Source organism: Schistocerca serialis, chromosome 8, assembly GCF_023864345.2.
Source record: "Schistocerca serialis cubense isolate TAMUIC-IGC-003099 chromosome 8, iqSchSeri2.2, whole genome shotgun sequence".
NCBI classification, from domain to species: domain Eukaryota; kingdom Metazoa; phylum Arthropoda; class Insecta; order Orthoptera; family Acrididae; genus Schistocerca; species Schistocerca serialis.
The window spans coordinates 52,586,245-52,598,518 of record NC_064645.1 but is presented as its reverse complement, the minus strand read 5'-3'; the positions used below and the strand labels follow the sequence as shown (position 1 = coordinate 52,598,518).

At 40.8% G+C, this 12,274-nt stretch overlaps 1 protein-coding gene across 7 annotated transcripts in view; it reads right to left on the bottom strand.

The window, feature by feature from the left end:
* The window catches only part of LOC126416105 (gastrula zinc finger protein XlCGF17.1), a 172,526-nt gene that overhangs the window by 36,674 nt on the left and 123,578 nt on the right, over nucleotides 1–12,274 (bottom strand). For 6 of the 7 annotated variants that reach the window (XM_050083607.1, XM_050083609.1, XM_050083610.1 and 3 more), the window contains one exon: nucleotides 3,367–6,302. The exons of the other annotated variant lie outside the window; for it this stretch is intronic. In XM_050083607.1, coding sequence (XP_049939564.1) covers nucleotides 5,534–6,302 — 769 coding nt within the window. In that variant the 3' untranslated portion in view covers nucleotides 3,367–5,533. Of the gene's footprint in view, nucleotides 1–3,366; nucleotides 6,303–12,274 lie in introns of those variants that run through there. 7 annotated transcript variants of the gene reach the window in all.

Sequence of the window (12,274 nt, the reverse complement as noted above, 5' to 3'; positions counted from 1 at the left end):
GCATAACACTAACTTAATTTTTTGGAGGCACTGTGCAGTCTGTGATGTATGGCAGAATCCAAGACAGTTGCAGTAATACAATTATCCTGAAAGGTTTCAGCTAGGTGGTGATAACTAGGGCCCGGATTTTAATTACCTAAAAAACAGTGAAATATGCAAGCATTTATGACCTAAAACTTAAATAAATATGACCTTAAAAATCAAATATGACTTAATAGAAGTTTATTTAAAGCATTCTTGTTTGTTTATTTAATTTTTTATTCACCATAAAGTAATACAAAATTCACTTCTCAAAATATTGTAAGTATAGGTCTTTCTTTCTGTAGGGTTTGTGGCTAATTTGCACCTATTTTTTGAATGTCTGAATGTTTTATTTTCTAAACACAAAGTACAGTGAAAAGATCATCTATCAAAACAGTAAAACAATGTTTTTATCTCTACATAGTATTTTAAGTGTTTCACATTATTTAATACCGTATGTCACTCTTCAGTATCTGCAAAGTTGCTCTGGATCACACGGCGCATTTTCAGGTTTTCCACTGTCAAATATCTACGGTTGTCGCTGAGGATAGTTTTGTACCTGGAAAAGCTCCTCTCCACTTCACAAGAAGTCAGTGGAGCATATTTGAAGGCAGCCAGGTCACTGGAGTTCAGCTTTGTTTCAGTATCTTCAAATGTTGTGGCATTCCCTGAAAGACTGTCACTAATTTTGCACAGTGTAGAATAGCCAGGATTCCGTTGGAGAACATTTTGCAATTTGATTTTCACTTTGTCAGCCACATGACCACAAGCTTGACCCAACTCACTCTGCATGTGTTGCACAATACTCAGGGCCTCACATAGCTGAGTGCCAACAGCTTCCAGTACAGGAGATGGTGGTGTTCCTATATAGAAATCAACATACACTAGACAATTTCCGTTTTGACCACAACTACAGCACTCGCCACAGAGACAACTTCAAACTTCCAACACATCGTTTAAAACTTTATGCCCAAACGCCAGAGTATATGGGGTTAAAAATTTTCAATAAAATAAAAGGCAGTAATATATTTAAAATGGAGATTGGTTCACTGAAAAGATTGCTCTTTACTCTCCTGGTGGAAAAGTGTTATTATTCTGTCGATGAATTCATTGAGGACAGCTTCACAATCTGAACACAGGGATTGTAATACATTTATTATTTTATGTACATGTGTAGCTGTAACTTAGAAATGTAAAATATAATGTAAACTTTTGTATTTCTCTTAAAAAAGTGAAAAAAGTTTCTTTTGTAAACCTTGACATGTCTCCTGTACATCAAATCAAATGATTTGAAAATTTTATGTAATGAGATGAATAAACCACATAACATAACATTTGATGGATTTTGATATAACTGAAAAATTGGCGTTGATGTATGCCAAGCTTCGAGACAATACATCTGTAAAAACTTCTTTCACAATTTTGATAGCACTTGATTCATCAATATCAAGCTCACAGAAGATTGTCTTTATTTGGGTGAAGTTGGTGCAGTAATACTCAGCAGCATTAAGCCAAGAACCCCATCGTGTAAGAACAGGTTTAGGTGGGAGAGGAGTTGAAGGTGCTTGTTCCTTGAATTTCTGCACCCGTAGCGGAGCCTTCACATAGATTTTCTTGCCACAGGAAATTAATTTGTCCACGTCAGGGTAATTTGATCGCACCTGTTCAGCAACTCTGTGCAATGCATGTGCAAGGCAAGTGGCATACGCCGTACTGGGGTAGAGAATATGAAGCCTTTGGCTGCTTTAGCCATATATGATGCACCATTTGTTACAAGCAGCAAAACGTTGTCTCTTTTCACACCATCCGGCCACAGTAGCTTCAGAGAATTGTCAAACAAAATAGCAATCGTTGAATTGTTTACTCTACCAAGAGCTTCACACGCTAGTAGGAACATATCTCCAGGGCCATCAACTTTTAGAACACCAACAACAACATTTGCAATATATCGCCCACTAATATCCGTAGTTTCATCTATCGACAGCCAGATCTTTTGCTCAGCAATAGTAATTCATACTTTGTTGAGCACATCATTGTAGCATACGGATAAATAGTTCTTTCTCAGTGTAGATTCATCTGGAACTGGTTGTGTTGTGTACTTCTCCAAGAACCGTCTGAATGGTGGATTCTTCAGCTTTTTGCAGGACACCATCATCTCACACAAATCACTGCAGAATGATTGCACGGTTGACGATTGACCTGTCTGTTCAAATAACAGCGTTTGCCTGCTGTTATTTTCAGCACTCTGTTTCACACAGCTGCTGTGATTAGCGGTATTACAGTGCTGTTTCACATTAAAGTACTTTTCTGCACTAACTTTAACTTCACACAGTTTACAAAACAATATTTTCCCAACAGTACAAAAGAACTTCTCTCCACATTCTCAAACATATCCTCGCAACTTCACACTGTCGGAGCACTTTGCTTTAGGCATGTTGAACAAGGCAATGGCTGTATTCAAACTGGTTACTGGGAACACCTGTGCGACTGTGATGATTATTACGGCAGAAGCTGCCTTTGTTGGCTCTGAAAGAGTATTGTCGACTCTGCACAACAATGTTTTATGTTCGTGAAATGACTGTTGTGGTACACCGATTTTCTGCTAAAAGCTGTGTACTAATTTATCTGTTTATTTTTCACAATAGCACGTTGAATATTATCTCGTGAGCAACATATTCATTTTCTTATTCGTTGTCCTGTAAGATACGAGAAAAACCGTATATGCATTTTTGGCAAAAGTTGACGGAAATATGACCTATTATATCAAAAGTTAGCCGCAATATGACCTATTACTAAAATTTGTTGAAATATATGACTTTATATGCACAATCAAAATATATTTTTGACACTAAAATGCCTAGATTTGTGCATAAATTGTTCTAAAATTCACCCTATAGTTCAGAAAAAAAAGAGTTGTCATTAAAATCCAGGCCCTAGTGATAACACAATGGTCTGAGAACAGTTTCTTTACTAAATTGTTTTCTTGTTGAAATTTTATAACGGATGTAGCAAAGTCACACAACACAATCTTAGTTGTCAAATATATAAATCGTAAAGCTGCCTAGACCAGATGGTCAGGGTACAGTATCTGAATGAAGCTAAAGACCCAATGAGAATCAGTGCTACAGGCCAACACAAACAAATAAGAACATCAACTGAGGGAGTTATTGTAATATTTCTAAGTATGGACAGGACTCAATTTTCTGACTTTCATTTTCTGAATTAATGCTTTATACCAGGGATATTAAAAAGGGATGATGATAATAAATATTAATATTATTCTGTTTTTATATTATTATTATACTTTTGACATTTAATATTGTAAATAAAATGACAATCTTCTTCAATTTTTTATTTTTATTACTTGATGATACATACATCATAATCATATGGTGCCAAATACTAATCACTACACACCGCATCCTGTGTGTGTGTTTATGTTACAAAACATTGGATCTTTAGGACACCATTTTTTTTAAGATGTTACAATTTTTGAGTTGTATGATAGTTGGCTACTTGCATTATAAAAATTTGTTCCATTTGAACAAAAATAGTCACCAATGTGCTCATATGTAAATAGCCACTTATTTAAAGCTGAATGTCAGTTTACTCCATCACCCATGAAAAGGTGAACAATCATCACTGTATCGTTGTCATTTAAGAGTACTAATAATATTTAAGTGCAGCTGGAAGCTGCTGCTTACCATTTAGTGAAGTTTCAGAATGAGTAGACGCAGCACACAAACATTCAGGTGTCAGCAAGTCTGCATTCATGAAATCATTCTGCTTATATCGGGTGTTTCAAAATGAATATCAGAATTTTAAGGCTTTGTAGCATGTATTACCTTCAACTTAAAATAATAAATAATACATCAAATGAAAGAGCAACTCAGACAGTTTTTCTCATAAGTGTTTAATCTGAGCACCATTAGTCACAGAGCACATATGCTAACTTTGCAAATGAAATGTTACTGCATGACTACGGAGATTTTCTGTACAGTGTTCTTCAGTGATGAATCAACATTTCATCTAAGTGGAAATGTGAACACATCCGGGGGTCAGAAAATCCCCATGAGACAGTACAGTTGCAATGAGACTCCCCTATATTGAATGTTCTTGGTACCAGATCACAGCAGAAGATTTATGAGCCTTTCTTTTACCATGAAGCAACTGTAGCTGGTGTTTTGTATCTTGATTCACTATAACTATTTGTCCTTCCTCAACTGGAAGAAGCTGAACCACGTAACTGTATTTGGCAGCAAGTTAATGCACTGCCTCACTGGTATAACTCAGTACGATTGTTGAAAAACGATGTATCCAATCGTTGGGTTGGCTGCTAGGGTCCAGTTGACAGAGCTTGTTTCACGTGGGCTCCACGTTCGCTCGATCCGACGCCATACATTTTTTGTTTTCGGGTTTCTTAAAGGTTCTCTTTATCTGTACATTCGCTACAGCTGATCTACGTGACATAGGAAACTGGATTGAAGCAGTTGTTACAACAATTACTCCAGACACAATGATAAGGTCTTGGAAGAGCTCTGTGTGTGCTGTGTGATGAATGGTGCTCACATTGAACATTTGTATGACAAACTGAGTTGTTCTTTCATTTGATATTTTATTTATTATTTTATGTTGAATGTAATAAATGCTACAATGCATTGAAATCTCAATATTCATTTTGAAATACCTGGTACATAACCATAGGAGTATTCTAAGATTTTCTTTTCCCTCAAGTAGATTTCTTATCCATGAAGAAGCAGAATGAAAATTAGTTATCTTTTGTACCACAAGCCCAAATCTACTTTTCTCTGGCAGGAAACTTCAGGTTCCTGTAAAACATCTTGAGTTCAGGCTTCAGCAAACAGTACAAGCCTATAATGAGTAGTTTATATAGTGTGCTCAATTACTTAAAAATCAATTCAGTTTGACAGTCCTCAGTCCAGGAACTCAGATAGGCATGCAAAGCAATGCCTATAATCCTTTCAGTCTTCTCTATCCATAAATTCACTTAGGACAGGGCATCTTTACGCAATTCTCGGAAGACATAACACATGTGCCAACAGTGCATTGACTTCAACCTGTCTGCAGCAACTGTTTTTGACTGGATGGTCTGAGAGATCTCTCTGCATACAGCACAGATGTGAAAAACTTGTTCTACACATTGGTGCCACCCCCTCCCCCTCCCCCCCCCCAAAAAAAAAAACAATTCCTCATCTTTTATAGCTTCTCCCTTACTACTCCACTTCTTCAGTGATTAAGCTGCTTCCTTCCCTGATGGTCATGTGCTGCCTCATGGCAGATCAGGCTGTCAATACGATCTCTCCAGCCTCTCCCAGCTACTGCAGTTAGTATGAGAAACACAAAGCATCTGTTTTCTTATTGCAAACCAAGTCACAAGGCTGAGTGGTTCCCATAAATTTTCTTCTCAGCCTGCAAAATCTGAAGAAGCCTCAACAATTGAAGCTGGATTCTTCGAGGAGGTCCTCGTAATAGCAGCTGTGGACCCTGTGTCCTACTCTGCAGTGCTGACCATTACACTACTGAGTCGGCTCCCCATTATATGTGAATGCAAATGCCTCTTCAGATTGCCAAACTGAGTGAAGCCTTTCCCACAAACTCCACATTCATGGGGTTTCTCGCCCGTGTGTGACCGCATGTGGACTTTAAGAACACTAGGTCTAGGAAACGTTTTGTTACACACATCACACTTGTATGCGTTCTCCCCCGTGTGGGATCGTTTGTGGCTTGTCAGACTGCCATGGACAGTATAACACTTTCCACAAATGTCGCACACATATGGCTTCTCCCCTGCATGTGAGCGCATATGTCTCTTTTGTTTGCCAGAATCGGGGAATGATTTTCCACAAACGTCACATTTGAATGGCTTCTCACCTGTATGCGTACGGTTGTGGACATTCAGATGAGCTGTTTTCGCAAAAGTCTTTCCACAGATGCCACAAATGTAGGGCCTCTCACCGGTGTGTTTACGCATATGGTATTTCAACTGACAAGGTTTAGGGAAAGACTTTCCACATTCATTACAAGGATAGCTTTTCTCTCCAGTACGTGAACGCCTCTTCTTTTTCAAAGTGAGTCTCAATCTTGATAAAGTACTGTCATGTTCACTATAGTTGCTGTTCCACAACTTGTTACCATCACACTCTGACTCTTCTGGCAATGTGGTGTAATTTGAGTCATCCGTCAGATAAGCAGGAGTTTCTGCGTGGAGGGCTGCTTCTTCCACTGGAACACTGTTGTCATCAGCAGCAGGATTCGGCGGCCTAGTGAATGCCACAAATCAGTTCAAAGATACATGTTTAAAATAATTTAATTGTTTGTAAATGGGGGGAAAGTTACTTCACTGAACATAAGTTGCTATATGCGATCACTACTATTTTGTTATTCATGACTGATGGGATACATGAAAACGTCAATAACATTGCAAAAAATGAATGCCAATAACTACAGTAAGCAACACACATTTATGCTACCACTAAGGGAAACAGGAAAATGACTCCATCACTGGCAAATGTATTTAAAAAGGTTTATGCACATTTTTAGGAGACAAGGAGAACATTACGAAAGCCACTAACCTTTAAGTTAAACACTGCCACAGTACACTGCAAAGAAATGTTAATGTATCGTCAAGTTTTTACTAGCAGCTTCCAATGTTGTGTACACTAACTGCAATCATCAACATCATCATCGTCATCTGCTAAATTGTGTGTGTGTGTGTGTGTGTGTGTGTGTGTGTGTGTGTGTGTGTGTGTGTGTGTGTGTGTGTGTGTGTGTGTCAGAGATATAGGCTGGGCAAGAAAGATATGGAGGGTAAGAACTGGCATGGAGTGATGAGAGTAGGTGAGATAAGATGGGAGGAAGTGGAAGGGAGAGAGTGGATGTTGTTTCTACCTGGGCCTAGGAGAATGAGTTGAGGGTTGTTTTTTGGGAGGGGAGACCAGACAGCGAGGTCATCGGCCTCATCGGATTAGGAAAGGATGGGGAAGGAAGTCGGCCGTGCCCTTTGAAAGGAACCATCCCGGCATTTTTGCAGCGATTTAGGGAAATCATCCTAGGAGAATGGGGAGGATGGAAGTGGGTAGGGGTGATATATGAGGTAGAAACATAAGTACTGAAGAATAAGAGAGAAAAAGAAATGCGAGGGGAATGGGAGTGTTAGAGGGAGGCTGTAGAAAATATAGAAGAAACTGAGGAGAGTGGGCTTAACAAAACAAGCAGAGTATTAAAAACAGATCATAACAAGATGGCACCAATAAAAACATGTAGTGGCACAAGACTCTAGAAAAACAAGTTAACATCTAAGGGCACCCATACCTAAGGGGGGGAGGGGCATGGGGGAATGAGGGGGGGGGGGGTGTATGGGGGGTGGGGGCTGCAGGGAAAGGAAGAAATATACAGGGTGTCCCAGTAAAGTTGAGACAAACTTCAAAGGATTGCAGAGGGTGTCTTGAGGAACAAATCGAGGATAAGAAGTCATGTCCAGAAAAATCATCCAATGAGGCTACATAGTGCTGAAGTTACATGAGCCAGCAAATGCCACCTCTTCAGCCGTAAATGCGACGTTGTACCCTGGTGGAAAACAGGTGGAACATCTAGCAACAATGTTTGTTATTCAGCAATTGCCACGATCACCAGTGGAGAAGAAGGAGCTACACTCCTGCTCATAAATTAAAGATAATGCTGATACATGGTGAAACAACACTCTGGTGGGCAGTTTGCGGGTTTAAATCACCTCGGCATATGACCATATGGTGCATCTGACCTGCGGTCGTCGCACGGTGGCGCTGGCAGCAGTCCTCATACGCAGAGGTGTGTTGGTGCATGTCAGAGTACAGTGCAGCGAGTAAGTGTGCAGACATTTTCAGACGTGCTAATAGTGACTGTGTGTTCAAAATGGCTCAAAGAACACATATTGATGACGTTAAGAGGGGTAGAATACTAGGGTGACTGGAGGCTGGTTAAACACAGCAGGTCGTAGCACGGGACCTCCGTGTGCCGCAAAGTGTGATCTCAAGATTATGGCAACAATTCCAGCAGACAGGAAAAGTGTCCAGGTGCTACAGTACGGGACGTCCACAGTGTACAACACCACAAGAAGACTGATATCTCACCATCAGTGCCGCAGACAGCCACGGAGTACTGCAGATAGCCTTGCTCGGGACCTTACCGCAGCCACGGGAACAGTTGTCTCCGAACACACAGTCTACAGATGACTGAACATGGTTTATTTGCCTGGAGACCTGCAAGATTCATTCCACTGACCCCTGGTCACAGGATAGCCAGTAAAGCCTGGTGTCAAACACAGTACATGGTCATTGGAACAGTGGTCCCAGGTTATGTTCACGGCCGAGTCCAGGTATAGTGTGAACAGTGATTCTCACCGGGTTTTCATCTGGCGTGAACCAGGAACCACATACCAACTCCTTAATGTCCTTGAAAGGGACCTGTATGGAGGTCCTGGTTTGATGGTGTGGGGTGGGATTATGACTGGTGCACGTACACCCCTGCATGTCTGACAGAGGAACTGTAACAGGTTGGTGTACAGGGACGTCATTTTTCACCAGTATGTCCACCTTTTCAGGGGTGCAGTGGGTCCCACCTTCCTCCTGATGGATGATAACGCACAGCCCCACCGAGCTGCCACCGTAGAGGAGTACCTCGAAACAGAAGATATTAGGTGAATGGAGTGGTCTGCCTGTTCTCCAGACCTAAACCCCATCGAGCACGTCTGGCATGCTCTCGGTCGACTTATCGCTGCACGTCTTCAAACTCCTACGGCACTTCAGAAGCACCGACAGGCATTGGTGCAAGAATGGGAGGCTACACCCCAGCAGCTGCTCGACCACCTGATCCAGAGTATGTCAACCTGTTGTGCGGCCTGTGTATGTGTGCATGGTAATCATATCCCATATAGACGTCGGGGCACATGCACAGGAAAAGTGGCATTTTGTAGCACATGTATTTTGGGACGGTTTTCTCAACTTATCACCAATACCGTGGACTTATAGATCTGTGCCGTGTGTGTTCCCTATGTGCCTATGCTATTAGTGCCAGTTTTGTGTAGTGCCACGTTGTGTGGCACTACATTCTACAATTATCTTTAATTTATGAGTATGAGTTTAGCAGGTGTGGAGAAGATGTAGTTAGCATGTGCGTAGAAAGGCCTTGTCTCCTATCAATGTCAGTCCCTGCTGCCTTAGTGGATGACTGAAACAGTCACAGTTTCCATCTGCAGTTAATTTTTCTGCTGTACACTGAAAAACTTTGGAGACTTAACAGGGGTACGTCAGCATGCAAATTCACATTTGCTGCTGAAGGGGTGGCCTGGTGGCAGGTGGTGGTGCTTAAAACTTTGACACTCTGTAGCATCACTGGACTATGTTTCCAACACAGACGCCCTTCACAACCCCTCAAAGTTTGTCACAACATTTCGGGGAGGCACCATTTCAAAAAATGTTTTACATGTCTATATTACCTAGGTTTTAACAGCATCGGAACAGGAACTTTTTTTGTGGCTACTTACAAGTCACTAATTGTCTTCCAAAACATTCCATAACACCATAACACTGGGACTTTGTCACCAAGCTGCCCCCCCCCCTCCCCCCCAAAAAAGCTATCACATGGGTGACCATGTAAACATCTATAGCTACATCTACATCTACACTCTGCAAACCACTGTGATCCGTATTGCAGATGATATGTCCCTTCATACCAGCTATTAGGGTTTCTTCCCATTCCAATCGAGGATGGAGCATGGGAAGAATGACTGTTTAAGTGCCTCTGTGCTGTAATTAATCTAATCTTGCCCTGATGATCCCTTCATGAGCGATACGTAGTTCCTACAGACTGATATAGTATATTCCTAGAGTCCTTGTTTACAGCCAGTTCTCAAAATTTTTCAGAATAGTTTACATTTATCGTCAAGAGTCTGTCACTTCAATTTTTTCAAAATTTCTCGGATGTCCTCCAAACATATGACCATTCGTGTTGCCCTTCCCTGTATATGTTCAATATCCCCCAGTTGTCCATTCTGGTACACAACCAACACACTTGAGCAATATTCTAGGACGGGGTCCATGAGTGATTTTTAAGCAGTTTCCTTTGTAGACTCCATTTCCCCACTTTTCTACCAATAAACCAAAGTCTGCCACCTACTTTATTCAAGACTAAGCATCCCTACAAAGTGAGTTGGTGAGCTGGCTGATTCCAACAGTGACTCATTGATACTATAGTCATAGGATACTATATTTTTTTTCTTTTTTGAAGTTCACAATTTTACATTTCAGAACATTTAAAGGAAGTTGTCAATTTGCACCACTTTCAAATCTTAGCGAGATCAGACCAAATATTTACATAGCTGCTTTCATTGTAGATAATTTGCAACATCTGAAAAATGTCTGAGATTACTATTTAAATTTGGAGGTTACTATTAATATTGTCTGCAAGATAATTAATATACAACATAAACAGTACGGGTCCCAAGACACTCTTCTGTGGGGCGCTGGAAGTTACTTCTACATCTGTCAATGACACAATATCCAAAATAGCATGCCGCATCTTTCCTACCAAAAAATCCTCAATCTCATCACAAACTTCACTTGACACTCCACATGATAGTACTTTTGACAATAAGCACAGATGTGATGCCCAGTCAAATGCTTTTCAGAAACCAAGAAAGACTGCATCTACCTGACTGCACTTATTCAAAACTTTTAGTATGTTAAATGAGGAAAGTGAGAGTTGGGGTTCACATGCTCTACATTTTCAGAATCCAGGCTGGGAGGCATGGAGGAGATACCTCATTACGTTTGAGCTCAGGATATGTTCTAAAATTCTACAACAAATCAATGTCGAGATATTGGGCAGCAGTTTTGTGGATCACTACTCCTACCCTTCTTGTAAGCAGCTGCGACCCTTCCTTTCTTCCAATTATGGGGCAGAGCTTTTTGTTCAAGGAATCTACAACAGATTATAGTTAAAAGAGGGCTAATTCAGTCTCAAATTCAGTATAGAATCTGACGAGATTCCACTGGGACCTTGGAGCTTGATTTGATTTATTTTAACAATTTCAGCTGTTGCTCAACCCCACTGTGACACTAATACTTATTTAACTCACCTTTCCAGTGGCACGAGGAGTAATTTGGGGCAGTTCTCCCAGTTGTTCTTTGTAAAGAAACACTTGAAAATGGAGTTAAGGCTACCTGCTTTCATATTGCTACACTCAATTTCAGTTCCCGACTCATCCTTGAGTGACTAGATGCTACATTTGCTGCCGCTTACAGCCTTTACATAAGACCAGAATTTCTTTGGGTTCTGTGAAAGACCTTTCCACACTATTTTGCTATGTTAATCACTGAAGGCTTCACACATTGCTCTCTTGACAGCCAAATGTGTTTCATTCAGCATCTCGCTATCTATAACCCTATGCTTTGTTTTAAACCTATTATGCAGCAGTCTCTATTTAGTAGTTGAGTGTGAACTATGGAGGGTCCCTCCCTTCATAAACTGCCCTACTGGTTATTTATCTATGCACTTCACGGTAAACTATTCTTTTAAACTCGACCCATAGTTCCTCTATGTGCTCCTGCCCTGCACTGAAAGTTTCATGCTCCTCGTTGAGATATGACACTACTGCTTTACTTTTATCTAGTTTACTGAACATATACAGGGTGTCCCAGCTATCTTGTCCACCCAAAATATCTCTGGAACATTAACATCTATTGGAAAATGACTTTCACTGGTATCAATGTAGGGCTGGGGCCCATGAATGTACATATTTGGAAACATTCTAAAACGAAAGCATATGTGTTTTTTAACACAAACATATGTTTTTTTAAATGGACCTCCTATATTTTTTCTTCAGCAATCCATAGCATGACAAAGCACATACACAATGGCGTTGATTGCATCGCAATATTCCCATTACATCCCGAGATATTAAGACACGAAGTTGACGCTTGAAACACCCGACATGTGCTGCTAGCGCACGTCCTGAGGCTCAGGCGTGCACCACATGCTGCCCATAATCGTAATGTGATTGACATGCGTAATCACACTTCCATACTAAGCAAGAGGTCTGAAACGAATAATACGGTCTGCTGCTTGATTACGGGCAGCATGAGGTTCATGCCTGAGCCTCAGGACGTGCGCTAGCAGCGCATGTCGGGTGTTTCAAGCATCAACTTCACGTCTCAATATCTCGGGATGTAATGGGAATATTGCGATGCAATCAACG